Source organism: Lissotriton helveticus, chromosome 7 (assembly GCF_964261635.1).
Source record: "Lissotriton helveticus chromosome 7, aLisHel1.1, whole genome shotgun sequence".
Taxonomy (NCBI): Eukaryota; Metazoa; Chordata; class Amphibia; order Caudata; family Salamandridae; genus Lissotriton; species Lissotriton helveticus.
This window is the reverse complement of record NC_136068.1, coordinates 310,274,381-310,299,120: the sequence shown is the minus strand read 5'-3', so window position 1 is coordinate 310,299,120 and position 24,740 is coordinate 310,274,381. Positions and strand designations below refer to the sequence as shown.

Below are 24,740 nucleotides of genomic sequence, written 5' to 3'. Positions count from 1 at the left end.
TACATATTAAAATAACTTAGGGGGTTTAGGCACCTGCTGCAGAGACCTTTGCTTGCCTTGTAAATCGAAGGGAATAACAATAATGGTACAATAACTCTGGTGTTTAATGCGGTTCTGGGAGTGATCTGTGTTTTGTTTAGTCACCGATTGGACTCATAAAGCAGCATAGAGGGTTAAATTGTCTCCTGCAAAGCACATCGTGTAACATGAAGATGACAGATTGTTATGTTATGTAGATAGGTAAGAGGATTACTGCTTTTGACACAGTGATTATTTTATTACTTGCAGTTCATAATCTGCAGTCCTTCTTATATAGCACAGTGAGCTATAAACCAGCACCAAGGTTATGCCTGCAAGACATGGGTTTAGAAACTTATTGTTTTTCTCAATCTGTTATCGTTAGGCTTCTAAAATGGTTTATTTGGGTAGTAATAAAGTCTCAGTAGTACAGATAACCCCAAGCACTGCATTCGTTTTTAATCCTTACTTTGTGTTTCTCTCAGCCATGCACTCTTAGCATATAATCCCTACCAGTAATAATGATGTGTGTCTCCAACACCTTGACACCCTCTGTGTCTTATGTAACATCCTGTACATTGATGTACGCACTTATATGATTTATTGTTAGTGTATAATGTGTGCATGCGATGTAAAGCGCCCTGACATCCTAAAGTGGGACGAGTAGCGCTATCAAAGTATTAATTTAAAAAAAAATGAGGAAGTGCAATTTAAATTATCATTCCTGGAAATTGTTATACATACTAATACATCTAGCATTCATACAGTGCATGCATATCTCTTTCATATAGGGGTAGCAAAGACAAAAACCTGCCTCCATATAGAAGTTGTTCATAAGTACTTATGAAGTGATTACAAGCTGTGTGTCTTTGTTTCCCCCTTGCATTGGCATCTAGGTGTTAGGCTTCAGATAGCTCCCAGCCGGGATTATACTAGAACAAAAGGGATTAAACTAGAACAAAAGGAGTGCTGATGGTCCCTTAAATTCGCTATTTGTTTGGGTCGCAGCTGGAAGAGAAAATAAAAAAACGCCCCCTCAATGCTGCCTGAATGTTGCTGCTCCAAACAAAAAGAGGACAATTTGTGAGAGCTGCAACATTTTTCCCCTGTGTTTGCAAATTACACCAGGACCAATTCAGCATATTTCACTAGGGCTAGACGGATCCCCAATACCGCTCATTAATAGCTGCCGGATCCAGCTCATTCCCCCTTCATTCCAGCACTGACCATAGTGCCTGTGATCCTTCCGCTCCCATCTCTGGCCTTCTCACTGCGGGAACCCCTTCACTAATGGAGCACGATCCATCTACGCCTGATAGATCCCAGCCGGCTCCTCACCCTCGGCGCGCGGCCTGTCAATATTACCCTGCTTAGTATATTGACTTTTGTCTTGTGTTGATCGACGTATGGGCTCTTTGCTTTAAGCAGATTTCCCGCAGGATGCTTGGATCCCTCCTAATTGCTCTTGTTAATGAGCTTGTCGTGTTTGCCTCGAATCCCTACGAGGCGCCTTGATGGTATGAGTTGCATTTGCTGCAAGACGATCAGCGCTGGCTTGAGCAGCTAGGCTTCTCCCCCCTTCGTTTTCTGCTGTAAAATGTATATTTATTCCTCTATTGACATGCACAGCTGTGTAGGCCATTGAAGGATTCAAATAAGAGTGTCCTAGAGCAGTGGTTCTTAACCATTTGACTTCATTGGATCCTCAATGAATTCCTGTTGGAATCTTGGGACTCTAGCCTAAGCAATTTCTATGACTTGAACCTCAAAGCACTACACAAAAACATGTATATATATATGAAACAGATGAGCAAATTATGGTATTTGATTCATGCAAAAATACTTGAAAATTGAAATGTTAACGTTCATGGGAAAATTAAAGCTGTTCAAAATCCAGTTTAATTTCTAAAAATACAAAGCAATATGCTTGATTCTAACCTATCGCTTTGTCTTTTTTACTCCTAAAGCATGTTCTCTTTTTGTTGGTTCATAACATAGCTGCCTCAGTTGAGGTCACCAATAGGCCATACTAGATTCCATTAGCTGTATTTGCGCTGCTCCTATAAATCAGGATAATGGTACCAACTTAAGTTTTTAACTTCCAATTTCTTCACATATGTAGAACATTTTAAAACTTTCAATTTTTCTTTTGTATGTCTATATATTTTATGAATTTGCTAATATTTAATTTAACGAAGATCAGTTTTTGAGGATACCTTCAATCCTGGAAGCGAGTGTAAGCATGGATAGAAGGCGTCCTTCATACGTGAGGAGGTTGTAGGTTGAACCATGACATGAGATCAAATGGGCTTGTATGGTGTACATTCTGGGTCCTTCTGTGTTTACAGGGCGGCATCTGGTGTAGATTGTGGTTACAGCTTGTGTTCCAGTGCCACAGATGCTACAATCCAGTTACTCCACTAGTACATTTGGCTTAGCTGGATGTGCTGCAATTGCCAAATAATTCATCCTTTGCTATATAATCTGCAGAGTTTAACAAAAAAAATTGTTTCTAGCTCAAACGATCAAAAGTTACTAAAACGCTGCATCACATAATTGCTTCACAGTGGAACACACTCTGCAAAGTTGACCGCTAACCTTTCAGTTGCTTGTAGCTGTATTTGGGTGTTACTCTTGTACTAATGAGACCAAACCTGTGCTCGGACACTGTAAACATGTGTAACAAGCATAGGCAAAGCCAATAGGTCTAGCCTATGTGAGATCTATTGGCTTTGTCAATGTTTCTTAGCCATGTTGCAACATGGCTGAAAGTAAAGAAATTAAAAGCTGTATGACGCAGCAGGTGTTGACCGTGTCATAGCACGTTTTTTCTTCTTTTTCACTTTAAGCAATGTTGCACTGAAGCCACGGCTGCTGTACAATCTGGCTAAAAAAACATTGACAAAACCAATAATTCTCGCATAGGCGAGACCTATTGGCTTTGCCAAAGCTTGTTTTCATTGAGTGAGTATATCCACGTGATTGAATAGGCTACCAACATGTAAACAAATAGGATCTTACATATGCAGGCATTGTTGATGTTTTTGCTGGGCGCTTTGCTCAAAATAGCATTAGAGATTGATCTCTGAATTGTTCTAATAAATCTTTCAAGTGTTACTGGTTAGCTATATACATACAATAGAAAGGGCCGTCCTTAAGAATGAGTAAGACTGAGTGGGAATGCCTGAGTCCGAGTGAAACTGAGTGATTCAGAAGTAGTGTGAATGAGTGGGACTGAGTGCGAGTAACTATGAATGAATGAGACTGAGTGGGTCAGAGTGAGAATGCGTGGTACAGCTTTAGTCAGCGAGACTGAGTCAGAAGGAGTACAAGTGAGTGCAAGTTCAAATGTGAGTAAGTGAATGAGAACGAGTGAGAAATTAAGACTGCGTGCAAGCAAGTGTGAGCAAACTCCTCGAACCGTCCAAATAATTGAGTGAGTCTCGCCCACTGGAATTCAAGCCTAGGATTACGCCCTACCACTTTTAATGGTCACCAGCCCCCACTACTTAAGGGTTTTCACGTTGTTACAAACCCCCTTTTAAAAGCACAGCGTTGGGATTACTGAGAATGTGATTCAGGCACACAAACAAATAATGAGTGGAGATAGAAGTGAGAAAACAGATGGGTTGGTCAGTGATAGATTCAGCATTAAGTCGTACCTGCTTAATTATACCCGAGTGCACGTTGGAAAATTGGCGCAAAATGCAATTTTCTCCAGTTTTACCACTTGTGCGCGTGTGGAGATTAGAGGAAAATATCCATGCTTCAGTGTTAGTGTGGGCACTTGCTGCCATCTTTTATGTGGGGTTAATTACTCACGAATACCAGTGAGTATGGGGAAATACACTCAAAATGGGTCCACGCCTATTTGCACAAATTGCTCCCAATTGTTTAGTACATCGGCTCAAATGTACTTCGCGCGAAGATGTTTTTGCACCTGTTGATACGGCTGTGGTGTAAATTACCCCGCTCCAATCAATCTACGAAGCTGAAACTAGAGGTGGGCAAGCCACTGAAGGCTCGAGCCTGGCTCGAGCAGATCACAGACTGGCTCGACCCGAGGTCTCTTGCCGAGACACTTGAGCCAAAAGCTGAGCAGTGAGTCAGTGAGTGGCTGACATCTCCAGCAGGTGACATGCTCCAGCAAGGAAGGGAAGAGAGACTGGAGGGGAAGAATCAGGGCAGGGACAGGAAGCGAGACAGGCAGAGGAAGGTGACAGAGAGGGAGAAAGGTGACAAGTCTGGTGAGGACCCCATGAGAGTTAAAAGAAGAGGACATTGGGCATTGGAAGTGCTGAAAAATAGACGATTGAGGGGGGTGGGAGTTAAAGATAAACCATGGAAGAGGGGTGAGACGGCTAGACTGCTGTAAAAAGGAGGTAGCACTGGGGCAGAGTCAATAGTGTGACATGTGACTGACTTAGACTGCTTAACTGACCGGCCTGTAAAGGGCACTGGTTTGTCACTGCATGCCCACATCTACCAGCAGTGGGTCATTCTGCCACTGCCTTTCCCCTGTACCAGTCCAGTCCTCGCCCTCGCCCCCCATTGCGTTGTAATGGATTTTGCAATGTAAAATATGCGTTGTAATGACACACGTTGTAACAAGTGCGTTGTAAAGTGTCATATTCAGATAACCTGTGGGGAAAAAGGAGTGCACTGATTACCACCAAGTATTTGAGTACAAAAATCTATGACGTGAGAGATCGCGCCATAATTGTAACAAATGGCAGTGATTATGGCATGGGTGCGATGGTAATGCAAGAAAAGGATGGTGTTGAAGAAGATATGGCATTCGCATCACAGAAAGAGGAGCTGGCCTGTTGGTGGGCTATTAAATATGTATAGGAGTTCCATGACCTTATAAAGGAGCTTGGCCTTTGTCCTCTCCCCTCCATATAGTCCCGGAACCTGGTTTTCATGAAGTCTCTTGGAATTTGGCAGCTGTGCTTGTGCACAATTGCATAAAACTACAAAAGAATATATAACCGAGCTTGACAGGCTGACATTTCTCGGAGGGGTGCGAAAAAACTCTTTAGTATGACATTTATTAATGATCAATCATAAAAGGAATAATACATCACCAGTTTTCAGATGTCTACATAAAAGCCACTATTAGAGCATGTTGAAAGGGTGAAGTGATCATAATAACATTGGATGATATAGAGGAGATGAAGAGGGGCTCATAATGTTGTGTCTGGATGATTAACTGTATAGTACTTACTTGACTAGTAGGGTCCAATCTTCCGGTGCAGGGACGAAGGGGAGGTTTTTTCATGTTATGAGTGACTGCCAAACGGGCGTGCTCTGAACTAGTTGCAGCAGTGTTTAGCACTGTTCTATACATGAGGCCAGATGTACGACCATGTTGTTTTGCAGGTCGCAAATTGCGATTTCTTTTGCAACTCGCAAAACTAAATGTACTAATGTGTCTCATACACATTTAACGATTTCCAATGGGGTCGCAATTGAGCTCCCTCATCATTATTCATGTAGCAGTTTGCAATTTGCGACCCATTGGGAATGAGCTACAATCACAGGGATGGTGGCCTGCTGGGGACAGCAGACCACCATGTCTGTGTTTGCTTTTTTAAAGAAAGCAACATTTTTCCCCCAAATGCAGCCCATTTTCCTTTACGGAAAGTGGGATACATTTTAAAAGAAAAAAAAGAAAAGTTTTCTTTTAATTTTTTAAGGGCAGGCAGTGGTCCGTGAGACCACTGACTGCTCTTAAAAAATGTGGCTGCCAAACCCAAAGGGGAAGGGGTCCCCAGGGGACCCCGTCCCGTTTGGGACTGGCTTAGCACCAATTTGAAATTGGTGGCAACTGCGACTGTTTTGCGAATGCAGTTGCAGTCGCAAAACAATCGTACATACCCCTGAAACTAGCTATTAGGAAGAGACGCCCTTGGCACGCCCCTTCCTAATAGCGAATTGCAAACCCTATTTTGCGAGTCAGTAATAGGTTACAGACTCGCAAAATAGAGTTTGTACATCCTACAACCCTTTTTAGCAGTCACAAATAGCCTGATTTTCTATTTGCGACCACTAAAAACAGTCGTACATCTGGCCCATGATTCGGTATGCAAGACTGAGTGTGATGTAAGGCTTCACAGGGAACGTATACAAGCTAAAATCATTTGTTGTAGTCAAGTTCAAGTTCAAGTTCAAGAATCTTTATTCGGTGATTAAAAAACACCATAAAAGCACACACATATATACATAGTAAAAAAATCATTAAACATTTAAGATTCTTTGCACAGAAATTTAACAGGACATAAATACAACCATATAGCCATGTGTAGCACTTAAGGGTTAGAATAAAAAAAACATTTCAGTCTTCTCCTCTAGTAAGCCTTAAACGAAGTGCTACCTTAATAAAATTCATAATGCTACACAATATTAAGGGTTCCGCGGCCTTCTGTAAAAATACTAATGCCTCCCTAGCATGGACCAAATTAGCTTTTTTCAAAAGGTTTACCAGGTATCTGCGTCTGGGCATTGAGTAAAAGGGACAGAGTAAAACAAAGTGAAGGGAGTCCTGCGGAGACCTATTGTCGCAGCCGCAGGGCCCCTTCTGTTCCATTGGTGTTACAAATCCTGCTGGTGATGCCAACATAAAAGGGAGTAGGTTCAATCTGAAACGGCACATCAAGAACCTATCCTGTGCATTATACATGAGGTACAAGTATGGCTCCATACCCTCCACGCTCTTCACTAGGTGATGGGCCCTCACTGTCTTTTTGCACCCTTCAGCCTCCTCTCTGCGTAGGTTTTTCCGCTCTAGAAAAATTCTCCCTACTTGCAGTTTGTTCTGGGCTACAATAGTTGCAGGATGAGTAAAGAGGTTCCCAAAGCCTAGCTCCTCTAGGGTGTTCTTCACGTAAAGGAGCCAAGGGATGCGCATACACTTGTCCCTCTCTAGGCAGTCCGATAAGATTTCTCTACTAAGTGTCGCGTCAGGATTGACCCAGATTTTTATCCAAGCAATAATGGGCCTCAGTTTTATCAAATCTTCTATATATGGTCTCCCTAACTCTCTGTGGGCAATTAAACCCGCAGTACTTTGTGGGGCCCTCAAGAGTGATTTCAAAAATTTATTTTCTTCTCGTTGGATATTAGTGGTATTAACAAAGCCCCATACTTCTGCCCCATAGATTACCTTGGAGCATGATACAGAGCTGTACAAGTTTATCACCTGTTCCGGGGACCATCTTCCTAGCCTCCTGCCATAGCTAGCAATTGCCCCGTTAGATGCAATCATTTTACCACAGCGTTCCTCCACCAAGGCATCAAACCGCAAGGCACCATCAAATGTTACACCAAGGTAGGGAAACGTTTTAACCTCTTCCAGGATGTGACTCCCTATTGTGTATGTAAATTTAGAGGTAGTTTTTTTCCCCGCCAGGAGCACATAAGATTTACTCAGGTTAACAGAAAGGTCCAAGGCACCCATGAACTCAACAAATCCATTAATCAAGATTTGTAAGCTCCTTGGCGTGCGTGCGATCAGGACCGCGTCATCTGCATAAAGCAGAACAGGAATGTGACGCGACCCAACCCTTGGGCAATCTGCCTTCAGACCTAGCAAAAACTGCTCCAAATTATTAATATAAAGGGAAAACAAAAAGGGAGCAAGAATGCAGCCTTGTCGGACTCCACTCATACAGGGAAAAGAACTAGTCAGTCCCCCCTCCCTATTAAATCGAACCTTAGCAGAGGTGTCACTATGCAATTCCCTCAATATATTAATTAGACCACTCTCTATCCCCATACTGGACATCATGCCCCACAATTTCTCCCTATTGACGTGATCAAATGCCGCTGCCAGGTCCATGAAACCCATATAAACGGATTCATCACTAGCCATGGTATACTTGGCAGTCAGCATATAGAGGTTCAGGCATTGGTCACTAGTGGACCTCCCTGCCCTAAATCCGTACTGGGCGTCCGAGAAGATGTTTCCCTCCTCGGTCCACTCGGACAGTCTATTAAGAATTGCCCTCCCCAAAAGTTTTGCTGACACATCAATCAGGGAGATCGGGCGATAGCACTTTGGATCATCCCTGTTGCCCTTTTTAAAAATCGGCACAATTACTGCCGTGGACCAAGACGGAGGCAGGCCACAGGTAATAGCCGTATTAATAACCTTTGTCATTAGGGGAGCCCAGAGTTCAATGTTACTCAAGAACAAATCTGGGGGAATTCCATCAGGCCCCGGAGCTTTATTTTTAGCCAGGCCCTTAATCCCTGCAGTAATCTCCTTAATGGAGAATTCTACCAATGGAGCCTCAGTTGGAATAGCCAGTTTCTCTACAGTGGGACCAGGCTCATGATTATACAGGCTCCTATAGTGGGTGACCCACTGCTCTGGGAGAATATTGGCCCCTATATCCGGGATATCTTTTTCCTGGAAAGTTGGGTTATTAATTATTTTCCAGAAACCTGCTAGATCCTTTCTTTCCCCTGCTTCTCGTAAATCTGCCCACGCTTCCGCCTGCAAGGCGAGTTTCCTCCTCTTAATCTCCTTTTTGTAATTTTCTCTACACGCCTTAACTTTGTGAGGGACCCTTGGTTTAGTTTTAAGGCAGCTTTTCAGCTCCCTCAAAGCTTTGGAGCAGTCTTTATCGAACCATCGGGGATTTCCGTGGTTCTTGAGTGGCACACTAGTCTTTAGTAAGCCATCGACCAGATTAGCAATCTGTTCGAAAGCTTCCATTACCCTCGATCCGTGGACTTCTGTATCTAAACAATCATTGATGGCCAATTTGCCCGCGTCCACCAGGTCCTTGTAAAACTTTTCCCCATCTATTTTAGCCCATTTTAATCTCCTACCCTGGTCTATTGCCCTCTCAGTGAAGGTGCGTTGTACTCTAATACTTAAACCCACCCTGTACAACAGCTCCAGGACAAGAGGGTTGTGGTCACTGAAGCCACTCCATTCAATCCCTACACTAATTGTCTTATTTATTAGGGATCTAGAGACCAGAATATAATCTATGTAGGAAGAGCATCCTCTACCCTTAAATGTAGGGGGGAGTGTGCCATCCTCCTGCGTCCCTACCATATTAATAGTGTGTTCAAGGTCATATTTAAGCCGTAACGTTCTAAAAGCTGAACCTAACGGCGTATGAGAAAAGTGCGGTCCCTTCTCCATGGGGCATCGGGACCAATCTGTGTTTATTTGGACCAATACCGGGCACAAGTAGCAGTTATAGTCTCCCAAAACCACCAGCCCATATGACTGCCCCTTTTTTTGGCCTGTAATGACCTGGCCCAGCCTATTATCTAATTCAGTAACAAATGAGATGTTGGAACCCGCTGTCTCATTGTTGTAAACATTTACTACAACAAATCCAAGCCCCTTCCCAGTAAACCTAACTGCCTGAATCCTGTGGGAATTCCAATCAAGACAAGTGTAACTACCCGGAAGGCCCAGATCTATGTAAATAGCTAAACCTCCCATAGCTCTCCCTGATCTTGATTTTTGAGCCGCTACAAAGAAACACTTGTACCCTTGCAAATGAAAATTGTTCTCCTGGGCCCAGGTCTCCTGCAGACAAATTACATGGAATTTTCTAATATAGTCAAGCCACTCTTTGTTATTACATTTTCCAGCCAGGCCAGCTATATTCCATGAAATTATTCTTAGTGCCTCGCCCCCTTGAGCCCCTCCTCCCTGGGGCCCTCCTAATAATTCGCGCCCTTGTTTTTCCATTTCCAGCCCCTGTGCCCCTCCTATGCATACAATATCTACAGCCCTAGGTTCATCCAGCACATGCATCCGGGCAGAGCTCAATGGCATTTGCTTTGCCTCAGGGCTGTGCTTCTCCGGCTCATCGTTCAGAGCCCCTATACCCCCTGCTCCCCGTGTACCATTATCTGTTTGTCAATCTACCCCCTCAAGACCATCCAGGCAATGAAACCGATTAGATGTGTGGAAAAGTGGCTCTGGGCGACTAAATAATGGTCTAGGGTTGGGCTCGTGGTGAACACCCCTCCGACTCACCCTTTCCCAGTTGCCATATGATCGGGTCACGGGTACAGGGGCAGGGATGGGGGGAAAGAAAAAGGACACATGAAGGGTTTGGATGGTTGACTCCTGCGATCTGTTCTTTCCCTGGCATATGTAGGAGACAGTTCTAACATCCCTACAGCTCACCAATATGCAGTCCCCTATTATAGATTTACGAGTTCTCCCCACCCATGGGACCCTTCTAACCATTATGATTTCGTTATTTAAGTGCACTGGTAAGGGTCTATTCAAGTTTAGCCACTTAATTACCCTGCTTTTTAAGGCACAAAAGTCCTCAGCTTCACCTGCCTCTAGCGGGGGAACACCCGCCATCACTACAGTGAAGTCATTTGCCTCTGGTGGTAAATTGGGTCTACGTGGCCTGGGGGGAAGCTTCATTAGTGGTGTTAGCATAGCACTATCTATGGGCTGTAATGGTGAAACAGAGTTTACAGAAAGAATAGGCCCAATAGAGTTGGATGTCTTCATTCGGGCGGGGTTGTTCCTCTGGGGATGTAATGGGGCAGCCACAGTCGCAGCCTGTGTCGGGGCTAAGTTCATTCCTTTTTTTGGGGGTTGTTTGGGGGGGCTGTTGGGGTGGCAATGGGCTCCGGAACTCTTCCTTGCGAATTGGCTGGGAGTTTTAAACTATTTAGTGTGGCCTCAAGGATGGTTAATCTAATTTCCACCTTTTTGATGCTTTCACTAATTGGTAGCAATAGGGACCTCAAAAGAAATTCCAAGTTGCCTAACGGGACGACAGAAAGGGGGACGTTGACAGTATTATTTACTGTGTTTCCCAATAAACCAGGGGCCAGACCGATCTGTGCAGCAGGTTTTGACTGTGGCACCTCCACTGCTGACACAGTCGGTGTGGTGGGTTTAGATAACTTCCCAAATTCAAAAATAAGGGGTTTGGGTCTGTTTCTCCCCTGTGCACCCTTCACCTTTCTCCTACGTTTTGGCGGGGGCCCAAAAGCTGCATGTGCTGCAGCTGGCTTGGGTTTGGCTTTCCTAGGTTGCAGAGCTGGGGAAGGTTGGGAAATTAGGTCAATAGTCACCTTGCTTGAGCATATACTGCTCACTGGGGTAGAGCTCATGGGGGAGGTTACGGGAGTTTTAGTACCATCTCTCAACAGGATTGGGACATCATCTATTGGGGTCAGTTCTACATTAGACGTGATAAGATCGTCACCCAGAGGTCTATTTTTCAAGTTGTCTATAGAGCGTCTCCGTTCAACCCTGAGCCGGTTTAAGGTGCTATCTTTGTCCCCATCTCCCACAGCCCGGGGAAAATAATTCTCTAAGGTTTTATTTTTAGCACCGCACTGTTTCATGGGGGTGCTATCCCTAATCGGGGATGGCATGGCGTCTAGGGTTCAGTGGCGAGTATGGGGCACTATATCACTTACTGGGATCAAACGCTTAATAACACAACCAAGAGAGTAGGCCCAGCCCAGCCTACTCCGGCCTAGGACGGCCGCAGACGGCCCCGCCCTTGTCCCGGGCTTCTCCCGGCGCACACCCGCGCTCTCCCGCGCCGCGGGAGAACTGGCCGCCAAATATAGTAACCACGGACTAGGAGGGGGAGGGGTCGGGGAGAGCGGCCCAGGTGATCGCTATCCGGGCTGGCGGGTGCTCCTGGGAAGCAGAGTCCCAGCACCCGCGCTCGCTCGCAGCCCCGCCTCACACAGTCCTCTCCTGCTAGTCCTTCAGCAGTGGCCTCCAGCAATGATCCGGCACCCCTCACGATGCGGGACCCGCGGAGCGGGTACCGCGAGGAGTAGAGGTAAGAGGCAGCAAAGTCCCAACAAAAGCGTCCGTTCAGCAGAGCGTCCCGCTGGGCAGTCCGGCAACACCAGTTTAAAAAGGCTCAAGGGCGGGGGGGAGGGGTCGGGGAGAGCAGCCCAGGTGATCGCTATCCGGGCTGGCGGGTGCTCCTGGGAAGCAGAGTCCCAGCACCCGCGCTCGCTCGCAGCCCCGCCTCACACAGTCCTCTCCTGCTAGTCCTTCAGCAGTGGCCCCCAGCAATGATCCGGCACCCCTCACGATGCGGAACCCGCGGAGCGGGTACCGCGAGGAGTAGAGGTAAGAGGCAGCAAAGTCCCAACAAAAGCGTCCGTTCAGCAGAGCGTCCCGCTGGGCAGTCCGGCAACACCAGTTTAAAAAGGCTCAAGGGCGGGGGGGAGGGGTCGGGGAGAGCGGCCCAGGTGATCGCTATCCGGGCTGGCGGGTGCTCCTGGGAAGCAGAGTCCCAGCACCCGCGCTCGCTCGCAGCCCCGCCTCACACAGTCCTCTCCTGCTAGTCCTTCAGCAGTGGCCCCCAGCAATGATCCGGCACCCCTCACGATGCGGGACCCGCGGAGCGGGTACCACGAGGAGTAGAGGTAAGAGGCAGCAAAGTCCCAACAAAAGCGTCCGTTCAGCAGAGCGTCCCGCTGGGCAGTCCGGCAACACCAGTTTAAAAAGGCTCAAGGGCGGGGGGGAGGGGTCGGGGAGAGCGGCCCAGGTGATCGCTATCCGGGCTGGCGGGTGCTCCTGGGAAGCAGAGTCCCAGCACCCGCGCTCGCTCGCAGCCCCGCCTCACACAGTCCTCTCCTGCTAGTCCTTCAGCAGTGGCCCCCAGCAATGATCTGGCACCCCTCACGATGCGGGACCCGCGGAGCGGGTACCGCGAGGAGTAGAGGTAAGAGGCAGCAAAGTCCCAACAAAAGCGTCCGTTCAGCAGAGCGTCCCGCTGGGCAGTCCGGCAACACCAGTTTAAAAAGGCTCAAGGGCGGGGGGGAGGGGTCGGGGAGAGCGGCCCAGGTGATCGCTATCCGGGCTGGCGGGTGCTCCTGGGAAGCAGAGTCCCAGCACCCGCGCTCGCTCGCAGCCCCGCCTCACACAGTCCTCTCCTGCTAGTCCTTCAGCAGTGGCCCCCAGCAATGATCCGGCACCCCTCACGATGCGGGACCCGCGGAGCGGGTACCGCGAGGAGTAGAGGTAAGAGGCAGCAAAGTCCCAACAAAAGCGTCCGTTCAGCAGAGCGTCCCGCTGGGCAGTCCGGCAACACCAGTTTAAAAAGGCTCAAGGGCGGGGGGGAGGGGTCGGGGAGAGCGGCCCAGGTGATCGCTATCCGGGCTGGCGGGTGCTCCTGGGAAGCAGAGTCCCAGCACCCGTGCTCGCTCGCAGCCCCGCCTCACACAGTCCTCTCCTGCTAGTCCTTCAGCAGTGGCCCCCAGCAATGATCCGGCACCCCTCACGATGCGGGACCCGCGGAGCGGGTACCGCGAGGAGTAGAGGTAAGAGGCAGCAAAGTCCCAACAAAAGCGTCCGTTCAGCAGAGCGTCCCGCTGGGCAGTCCGGCAACACCAGTTTAAAAAGGCTCAAGGGTGGGGGGGAGGGGTCGGGGAGAGCGGCCCAGGTGATCGCTATCCGGGCTGGCGGGTGCTCCTGGGGAAGCAGAGTCCCAGCACCCGCGCTCGCTCGCAGCCCCGCCTCACACAGTCCTCTCCTGCTAGTCCTTCAGCAGTGGCCCCCAGCAATGATCCGGCACCCCTCACGATGCGGGACCCGCGGAGCGGGTACCGCGAGGAGTAGAGGTAAGAGGCAGCAAAGTCCCAACAAAAGCGTCCGTTCAGCAGAGCGTCTTTGTTCCTGATTAGGAAGTCAATGACTTTGGCAATTATTATTATTTTATGGATGGTAGTGCTAATGTTTTCATTTCAGGGCAAGGGATATGTGCATACCAAATGGTTATGGACGGAGTCGGTCTGGCATAAAAGAAACCCATACCCTGGAAGCAATGGTACACACCAAGTAAATTACTTAATGGAATCTACGCATAGGGGAAAAGAGCTAGAACAAAGGTAGTAGTGTCCCACAACAGGAAATCACTTTACTAAATCACCCCCAAAGAGCGATTTGCATCAGGTCCATTATCTTAAGTGGAGCTTCATGCCACCGTTTGTCAATTCTAAGTTCTGAATATCACCGTATTTCTATAAAACCATTTTTAGATCTAATTTGACAGCGCCATTTTCTGCATCACCTATTGTTGCCATTTCTTTGTGAAGGAGGCTTTAGCTCCCCCCCCCCCCGAGTTGTATTTCTCTCTCATCTTTGCTGTTGGTTATTTAATGTGTCATTCCACCTCCTTTGGACTGCTTGCTTTGAAATGTATGCAGGTCTATTGTACATTTCAAAAGTACACTCAATCATCACACATTACATGTTTATGTTGTAGGTGTATTCTAAACAGAAAGTAATATTTTACTTTCTATTTTCCAGTTCACTATGTGTTTTAATTTTGTAAACATGACTCAATATATTCAAGTCAGACCCACATAATAAAGCAGAATTGTTTCAGTTTTGCACTTTGTGGAAAGACATCTGTGTACAGAAATTACAAAAGTGTAGCTTTTTTAAGACATTCAGTCTTAGCTTCAGAAGTCACAAAATAAAAAATAAATAAATAAACGAGTGTTTCAGAGGCTGGTTGTCTCTGGGATTTGGACTGTGGATGCACCTCAAAAGTAACATAATATTTAACCAATTGTAATGTTTCACTTTCACCTTTGCTTATATCACTGTCCGCCACGCCCCATCCAAGTTCATGTCCCATTATTTTCAGGCGGCAGGATGTTAGGTTGGTTGTATGTGAATCACTATAGGCCACCCTAAAGTCGTCCTATATGCTGAGATCGGAAAGAAGGATTTAGAGTGGGATTGGAGAGTCAAATAAAAGAGAAAGATGGGCAAGCCTTTTTTGATCACTGAGGAAAGATAGTCTTAGAGGGTTTATTTTTATTTATTTAATTTTATTTTATTATAGAGGTTTTGTATAGCGCTGGCTGGACCCAGAGGTATCAGAGCGCTTTACAATTGTAACAGAAAGGTGTTTAAATACAGGTACAGTGTGTATAAGTACAGAAAGTTGATTAAAAAATAAGCAGTCCTCATAGGATAAAGGTTACACTAGATAAAAAGTAAAAAACAATTACTAAACACAATAAGATATACAATATAGAGGTCGCAGTTTGGTGGGAAGGTTGAATAAAATATACCTAGGAGGAAAAAAAATGTGCAAGAAAAACTGAAGGTCATAAGGTGTAGTAAGAAACGGGAGGTAAAGGAGAGGCAAGGAGGGGAGGGAAGGTGATAAGATTGAAGGGGAAGGGAAGGAGAGGGGGAGCAGGAGGGGGTTCACTAGCCGTAGGCGGAGCAGCTGGGTGGGGGGATGCTGAGGAAGGTGAGGCCACTCGGGAGGTAGTTAGAAGCCCCAGTATTTATTAAGGATAAGAAGTTTGAGTTGTTTTTTGAAGCAGGGGTAGGACGGGTTACAACGGAGGTCTGGTGGGAGGGCATTCCAAATAAGAGGGGCATTGCCTGAAAAGGAGCGTGACTGAGTGGAATTCTTTTTCTGAAGGGGGGGATAAGTAGGAGGGTATTAGAGCTTCTCAGGGGTCGCGTGCAGCCTGCTTTGGTCAATTTGATAGCAAGGTATGTCGGAGTGTTTTGGTGGAGGATTTTGTGCGCAATGCAGGCGGTTTTATAAGTGGATCTGCCTTCAATGGGGAGCCATTTGAGGGTTTTGAGGGCGGGAGAGATGTGGTCAAATCGTTTGCAGTCTGTGATAAGCCTGGCCGCGAGGTTGAGCACTGATTTTAGAGGTGCCAGGTGTGTTTTGGGAATTCCGGTGAGGATGGCATTGCCGTAATCAATGCTCGATAGAACAAGAGATTGAACTGCTAGTTTAAAATCATCAATTGGGATGAAGGGCTTAGTTCTCTTAAGGTTACGTAGGGTAAGGAGGGCTCCTTTGGCAGAGTTTTTGATGTGTACATTGAGAGATAGGCGGTTGTCAAGGGAGATACCCAAGGATTTGACTGAGGTGGCTAGGGACAAGGGGCAGTTGAGGGCATTAACTCTTCATCCCAGGCACTAAGGGACCTCCACTGGTTACCGGTCCTTCAGCGGATTGATTTTAAATCATTATGTATTGTATTTAGGGCCCTTCACGGACAAGGCCCTATTCCATTACAGAACATGTTCCATTGGTATACTCCGACCAGATCCCTTCGCTCGGCTTCTGCCTACCTGGCTGTGGTGCCTAAAGTATTGAGATCACGATTGGGTGGCCGATCTTTTAGCTTTACGGCAGCTAGGCTATGGAATGCTCTTCCATTGGGATTGAGAAGCACAAATGATCTCAATTCTTTTAAGAAAAACTTAAAAACCCATCTTTTTCCCAAGGCTGGGTTACATTAGTTGCTTTGATCAGCACGTTGTGAAGCAGGTTTCTTATAGTCAAAGCGCCAGGATACCCGTTGGGTGACAGACCCGCGCTATAAAAAAAGTATACCAATACAATACATTAAGGTCTGTGATCCAATTTTGAATGGGGAGCTGGTTGTGTTTTGGGGAGAAAAGAATAATTTCAGTTTTTTTAGGATTAAGTTTGAGGTGGTTCGAGTGGACCCAGGCTTGAATTTTGATGAGGGTGTTGTTGAGGTGGAGGATGTCAGCATGGGTTTTTATCTTATGGTAGAGTTGAGTATCGTCAGCTTAAAGATGGTAGTTGATCCCGGCTTGTTTGAGAATGAGGGTGAGGGGTTCCATGAAGAGGTTAAAGAGAGAGGGAGAGAGTATGGATCCTTGCGGAACTCCTAGAGAAATGGGGGAGGGGTTCCATAAGCAGTTTTGGATTTTAATTTGTTGAGCACGGTGTTGCAGGTATGAGACAAACCAATTATGAGTCATACCATTAAGGCCGAATCGTTCTCTAAGGACTTTGAGTAGAACAGAATGGTTAACGGTATCAAACGCTGCGGAGAGATCGAGGAGGATCAATAGGCTAGATTTGCCATTGTCGAGGGAGTGGTGAATGTCATCTACAATGTTAAGCATGGCGGTTTCAGTGCTGCAACCTTTCCTGGAGCCTGATTGGAGGGGGTCAAGTAAGTTAAAAAGTTCAATGTGTCTGTCAAGCTGAAGAAGGACACATTTTTCCAGGGCTTTCGAGAGAAGGGGCAGATTGGAAATAGGCCGGAGGTTGCTGAGGTCATTAGGGTCGGCAGTAGGGTTTTTGAGAATGGGGGTTATTTGGCCCAGTTGTAGGGAGGAAGGGACACAGCCGGTGGCTAGAGAAGTGTTAATGATCGAGGTCCAGGAAGGGGTAATGATGTGTTTGAGATTTTGGACAAGTTTAGAGGGGAGGGGGTCTTTGGTGTGGGAGGAGGGTTTAAGTTTCGCAATGATGTCAAAGACATTGCTTTCAGTAACTGGCTGGAAATTATGCCAGGCGGCGTTATTTTTAAGGAGAGTGTTAGGGGGATTGGAATCGTGGAGGGAGGAGGGAATGGAGGGGATCTGGAGATCAATGTTATGTAGGATCATGGAGGGAGCAGGGGGTGGGGGTGGGAGGGATGCAGGTGAGTTAGGGGAGATGTCCAAAATGGAGGTAGGGGTCGGAGTCTGGAGGAAGGATTGTTCTATTCTAGCAATTTTTTCAGAGAAAAGGAGGGCTATTTCTTCCCATCTAGTGGTTGAGGCCAGAAGTATAGGAGGAGTGGATGAGGTTTGATTGCGAACAATGTTAAACAGTTCTCTGGGTCTATTTTTGGCTCGGTCCAGTTGTGCTCGGAAAAAGGATGCTTTTTGTTTAAAGATGTGTTTTTCATAAGATGATCTTGCAATTCTGAGGCGAGCTAGGTGCAAAGGGGTAGGGTGTTGTCTCCACGTTCTTTCCGTCCGTCTAAGTGAGCGTCTTTCATTATCAAGCTCAGAATTGAACCATGATTTGGAAGGAATGGTTCTTTGGTTTTTAAGCTTCAGCGGGGCCAGGAGGTCCAGGGTATCCACGACTGCTTTGTTGTAGTGTTCTGTAAGCTCATTCGCGTTCAGTGAGGGAGGGATGGCGAGAAGTTGGGCATGGAGTTTGGATTCCAGTAAATCAGGAGGGATATTATTAAGATTTCTGGACAGTTTCATGGGTTTAATGATTTTTGTGGGAGGAGGGATGGCAGAGACCGCTATAGAGAACAGTATGAGATGATGGTCGGACCAGTCGATGGGAACGATGTTGGATAGGATGGCTAGATCTTTGCTTGTAATGATGGCATCTAGGATTGCTCCTTTGGAATGGGTCGAAGATTTACAAAGTTGCTCGAGGTTATTGATCTCGAGAAGGTTGGATAGGAGGGTGATAGAGGGGTTATTGGTCTCATTCCAATGGAGGTTGAGGTCTCCGAGAAAAATGTTTTGGGAGTTGGAAAGTGACGATTGTGTAAGAAGGTCGGATAGCTCATCAACGAAGGGATGTGTATTGCCGGGAGGGTTATATATGTTGTGAAGGCGAATGGGCTGGGAGCCGTGAATTTTGAGTTCAGCTTCGAGGTATTCAAGGGCGGAGTAATTAGTGTTATTGACAAGGGAAAGTTGTAATTCCTCTTTGAAGATGATGGCAACACCACCGCCTTTTCGGATGGGCCGGTCTTTTCTTAGAATAGAGTAGCCCGTAGGGGGCGAGGAGGTCAAGGATGCTTGTTGAGTGGTCATTGAGCCAGGTTTCCGTTAGGAACGCGATGTCGATGGATTCACTGAGAATAGTTTCAGAGATTTCAATGGCATGTCGAACAGCGGAACGACAATTGACAAGCATGCAGGAAAGAGGTTTAGGGGGAGTTTTGGGGAGTGGAAGGGAGTGGATGGAGGTGAGTTGGGGAGGTGGCCTAGGTGAGCTAGGTGAGCGGGGAGTTCGGCTAGTCCCCAATATGACGGGGATGCTGGAGACAGGGGGAGGCTGGATATTAGTGGGTGAGCAGGGAGGGTAGAATTTGCAGAGGTCTAGGATCTCCATAGGTGAGAGGGGGCAGGCGGTGCGGAGAGGACTGTGTGCGCGGCAGTGTAGAGGAGTTGTGCCAAATGGTTTGGGGGTAGTGGGATTAATATGTCTGGTGTGAGTGATGTTTATCCGGAGTGGGAGGGCTCCGTATTTGCGGGAATAGAAATCAGATCTAAGATTAGCGAGATCCCTAGAGAGAGTGGCGAGAATGCGTTCAATGTTGCCAAGAGAGTTAGATATAGGACTAAGGTGGGAAATTGGAGAAGGTGGAGGGAGCGGCGCAGGGTGTTCATAGTAGGGCAAGAGGAGAGGCATGGAGGGGGAAGGTGGGTATATGGCTGTGAAGGGTGAAGGAGGTGAAGAAGGAGGGGCAGGATTGTTCAGAAGTAGGGTGAAGGGCGGGTCGGGATGGTGGGAGTTATGAGTTTCAATGGGAGAGAGGATGGGTCTAGGGGAGGAGGTGTAGGGGCTATTCTGGAATAGAGTGCGAGATGGTTCGGGGTGGCGGGTGAAATTAGTTTCGGGGGAGAGGATGGGTTTAGAAGAGGAGGAAAAGGGTGGGGTCAGAGGAGGAGGGGAAGGGCACGGAGAGTCCGTAAGGTGGTGGGGGTTAGCACACGTGGCGTAGGGAGTGAGGTGTGAGGGAGGGCAGGTCGCGTGTGCGGGGATTGGGAGCTGCGGGGAGTAGGGAGATCCTGGGGAAGAGGAGGGACCGTGGGAGTGGGAAGGGCCAGAGGGCTGAGCGGGGGGTGGAGGTCAACAATTGTATGGCATTGTTGGACGTGGACATGGTCCGCAATTGAATGGCATTGTTGGACATGGACATGTCTGCGGAGGGGAGAAGAGGATAAGGGAGAGGGGTTAAAGTGGAGGGCAAAGGGTGAGAGGGGGAAGGTTGTTGGTGGAATTGTGAAGTTGGATGGTCAAAAATTGTAAGGCATTGTTGGACGTGGGCATATCTGCTGAGGGGCGTATAGGATGAGAGAGAGGGGTTAAAGAGGAGGGCAAAGGATGAGAGGGGGGAAGGTTATTGGCGGACTTGTGAAGTTGGATTGTCAGTGATCTGAAGTGAAATTCAAAGGTGTTGAGGTGGGGAACGGCAGCTTGGATGAGGATGTTATCGGTTTTAAAAATGGAGATGTCGATTTCCCCAGGAAAGGTAGGAGAGGGAGTCGTTGATAGTTTGTGGCCATGGGGAATTTTGAGGCACTTCGTGACTGGGAGAGATTGTAGGAAAGTGCTTTTCCATTTAGAGGGGCGTTTGGAATAGAAAATGTAGTTGGTAATAATAGGGGCGGTGAGGCTGTAGTAGTTGTCAACGATGAGTGTTTCAGGGTTAAGGATGAGAAGGTTGTGTTTGATTTTTTTTTTGCGTATTTAGAGAGATTAGGGGGATAGAGAATGGACCAAGAGTTTGGGCCGTGTTTGGATAGATGCAGGGGAGGCATAGTATGGTTGTGAGGAGGAGGCACTAAGAGGGAAGAGAGGGAGGTAAAAGGGGGTGTGGCAGGCTGAGGAAGGAGAGGGAGGTAAAGGGGGGTGAAGCAGGCGGTAGTAGGAGGAGAGGAGGGGAAAGGGAAGGGAGGAGTGGAGGACGAGAGTGAGAGAGGAGGGTATGAGGAGGCTAGGGCAATAAGTAAGAAAGGACAAAGGAATCAGGCTGGTAAGGGGGGGCTAGGGTGAGGGAGTCTCCACAGATTGAGAGGCAGCAGTCGGAGATTCCACAGCTATAAAAACACGGCAGTCAGGGTAAGCACCAGCGTAAGGGAAGGTAGGGAGAAAAAATCCACAAGCTCGGATGCAACAGCCTTGCCAGTGAGAAGCCCCGTCAGGGCCAAGTAGGGGGGCTTATCACAGAGAGGAAAAGGGGGCCAGGGGGCATACACCCTCATTTGGAATCAATGCAGCCATATTAGGGGAACTTAGGTACAAAGAGCTGGACACTCAGGACACTCACAGCAGTGGAGCAGTACAATTATGACATTAAAAACACCTACATCTTGCGAATGGTGGCATCGAGAATTAGGCACATCATAAATAACATATCAAACAATACACTCCAGTAAATCAGGGCTGATTGGGGGGCAGATGCTGGTAAACAGTGATAATAAAGGTGAGGGTTGAAATGTATTAGGAGCTTTTAGCACTGCCCAAGCTCCCCAGGCATGGTGTTGGCCTTGGAAAGAATGTAGGAACTGAATGTGTAATGGTTTGTTTGAAACATTTTGCTCCACTGCTTACATGTTTCTTTGTTTTTGCCCTGTTAGTACTTTCCATAGCCTCATCCGCGTAGATCCAGACGCCGCCTGGCTGGTGCTGAATGAGAAGTATTGCCCTGTCTCGTATGAACCACCCCACGAATCTCTCCGACCAGTGACGCTCCAAGGAATGGGACAGAAAAGGAATGAATTCACCGATAATGTACAGCTACTTCTTGACCATCTGACCTGAGGTCAAGGATACCCTAAACCTGGAGCCTTTACTGCTACTTGCTCTACAGGCCACTACTGATGCCACCACTGCTGGTTCACAAAGATCATCTTCCATGACCATCTGCAATGGGACGGCGAGGTCTCCAACACTTCATCATCTTTTAACCTTCATGGATAAGTCACCCTGGGTTTTCTGCTGTTCGAAGGAATGTTCTTTCAGATTACATGCTCTGCCAGGAAATTTTCAGTTTGTCTTTAATTATGCAGAGAAATGGCTGTGCGTCCCTCTTACTCCAGCTGCTGTGTTTCGAAAAATCACAAAATGTGCATTATAAAGTAAAGTAAAGAGAATATTCTGGTTTGTGTTCCTAGATGAATTTAGCTCACTTATAACCGTATAAAATCTAAGCCTCTGATTTTTAAGAGTGCTTTCACACTGTAGTCGTTCAGGTGATGTGAAGGAGAAATGCTTATTTATAAAACCCTGTATTTGGGGAATAAATTGAAAAAAAACATAGCGAATGTAAAATTTGTTGATCCAGTGTTTAGCCTGTATTGTTATTGCTGTCACCGATGTATAAGAGAGTCAATTGTCAGAGGCTGAAGTGCACCTGGGAGGGTAGAGTGCAAGCCATTACTGGGGGAGTGGGTGCTTACATGCTATGTAGATACACAGTAGAGTGGACCATGGCTAGAGAGTGGAGTCCATACCTTGAAGAGTGGCCGAATCCATTGTGCCTAGTACAGTGAGGCCATGCACCTAAAAGAGTGATTGAATAGCTATATATATATATATATATATATATACACACACACACACACACACGCACACACCCATGCACACACCCCCCAATGTCCCAGTTCCTCGACCCAGCGGTAAAAGGTGCACGTACGGGTGAGGAACCCATGAAGACGAACACCACTTTGCAAAACACTTCAGAGACGTGTACCCCAGTGCAAGAAAATCCATTTGGCCCTGATAGCTAGAAAAGCATGATTTATTGAAGTGCAGCCATGCGACAAAAACACCCAACACCTTTTGGCATTGCAAACACCGTGGGCACAGGTGGGGGACATTGTTATCAGCACCAATATAAACAAAATACAATTGTGAGTGAAATAAACGACGGCTTGAGCCAAGTCAAACAGTAAGATACAACTGTGCCGTTTTTGCATGAATATTGGTACGGTAAATATACAGGAAAACGGGAACATGATTCATCCAGTATAATCCATAAATTGGAAAGCCTGTGCAATGTTAGTAGAACATCAGTCCTCCGAGATTAACATAATAGATGCCGAATGGCAATAGGCGATGACGTGATCGTCAACCAGTGTAATGTACACATAGACATAGGATTGCGGTTAGATCGTATCTGGTCAGCCTGGCAAAGACAGAATGTGCACAACAAAACAGCAGCAAGGCAATATAAATGCCCAAGTGAATGTGGCAAAATAAACACTGGTTTCACTGCTTAAGCAGAATATCATGTTACATTGAATTTTAGTATGTTGTATACCACATTTCATAGTGTCAAGCGGGTGTATGTACTCCTCAAAGTATGCATGATCAAAGCTTGGCATAAAATAAATATATCAAAAAACAACTGAAAAATCAAGCCCCAGTGGGCAGCATATGAAATACCCACATAGCAACAGTTATGAAATAGCAGATTTCATGACGACCAAGTGGGCGTATGTATTCATTCCACAAAGTGCACAATGAAATAAATTGGCATGCTGTGGATAAACATAAGAATATGAAACCCCTAAAGCATCAAGCTCTAGTTGGCAAAATATACACTGACTGCATTGCTGATACATAGCAAACAATAGTCATAGTCATACATGGAAAAAAACATAAATATCTAGCAACTGCAAACTGGAAAAAACAGGAAAATCAAGGTCCCCTTATATAATCACCTAAGTGTACAGTCATATGTCTCAACCAATAGTGAAGGCAAGAAGATATAAAAGAGTTCACAGAGTAAGAGCATTTACAAAAAGAAGAGATAACAGAGGAGAAAAGGTGATATCTTAGCTCTAAGTTACATCTATGCTTCTTGGACTCAAGGGAGAGGTGAGGAGAATAGACTCCAGTCCCAAGGGCAATAGGACAGGGAAAAAATCAGTTTATTCTTGCCATTCCTTGAAGGGCCCAACCCTGTTCAAACAAACATAAAAAATATATCGTTAAAACCAGTATATACAGATGTGGAGAAGTGGTCATCAGAGATAAAAGCTTATGACTGTACCCATATACATAATGCTGCTAGTTTTATATAACATATGATCACAGCCAGCAACCTATCAGAGAACCCTGGGAGAAAAAATGAATCACCCACATGGATAGATATTTCTCCGTCCGTGTTCAAATCATTTGGGATTTTAGTATTCACTTCCAAAATGTATTTGGATTCAAGTTGTCTCAAAATATGAATGTGGTTGCGTCCTCTATTTGAGGCTGGGACCCTGTCAACAACAAAGAATCTCAAGAGGTGACTCTCCCCATTATGTAGTAAGCCAAAATGGTGTGCTACAGGGTATAGTCTGTCACAGTTCTGTATGGCACCTATGTGTTGTAATACACGTTTCTTGGCAGGATGAGTAGTGCTGCCAGTGTACATCTTATCACGGGCAAACAAGAGCATACACACAGTAATCAGAATTACAATTTAAACATTTTGTCAATCTGATTCTCTGTGCCCTAGAGTGGTGAAAAGAAGTGTTTAACATTATGGCTCTATTTACACACCTTACACTTTGGAGCATTTTTCAAAACCTCTGACAGGTACTGCAGGATTCCAGGATTTCAATGTTACTTCATTCCTTCTGAATCTGTCCTTCAAAGATACCCTTCTCCTGTATGTGATATTAGGGTGGGTTTACAATACCTCCGTTAATTTGTCTTTGGTTTTCAGGACTTCCCAGTGTTTGTTCAAAATTGTTCTCACTTCTCTGTTTTTGTGATTGAACATGGTAATGAATCTTACCTGCTTGGAAGTGTGAGTGCTGGTGAATGGTTTAAATGCCAACAACTCCTCTCTGCCGACATTCTGGGCCTTAGTAAGAGCAGTCTTAAGTGTGCAATCACTGTAACCACGTCCCTTAAGTCTAGTGAGCAAGGTTCACATTCCAGCTGGAATGTCTCATCTGAGCTACAGTTTCTGCAATGGGATGCTATTGATAAGACTTTTTGGGTGACTACTGTGCAAATGTACTACTGTATTACCTGCAGTGCTCCTTCTGTTTAGTTTGGAGATCAATTTATTATTCTCCACTGTCACCTTAATATCCAAAAAATCAATACTTGCGTTACTGTTGTGTTCAGTTTATTAGTATTAAGTTCACCTATAAATTTAGATGCCTGTTCCCTAATACCCTTCCAGATCAAGATCCGGTCATCGATATAGCGTGTTGAAAGAACAATATGAGAGTTGTAATC

At 46.3% G+C, this 24,740-nt stretch overlaps 1 protein-coding gene across 1 annotated transcript in view; it reads left to right on the top strand.

Annotated features, from left to right (window-relative positions):
• TTI1 (TELO2 interacting protein 1) overlaps positions 1–21,646 on the top strand; it is a 209,776-nt gene extending 188,130 nt beyond the window's left edge. Inside the window, exon 8 of the mRNA XM_078652116.1 lies at positions 21,131–21,646. Within this exon, the coding sequence (XP_078508242.1) occupies positions 21,131–21,314 (184 nt within the window). The 3' untranslated portion in view covers positions 21,315–21,646. The remainder of the gene's footprint in view (positions 1–21,130) is intronic.
• Positions 21,647–24,740: the final 3,094 nt, after the last annotated feature.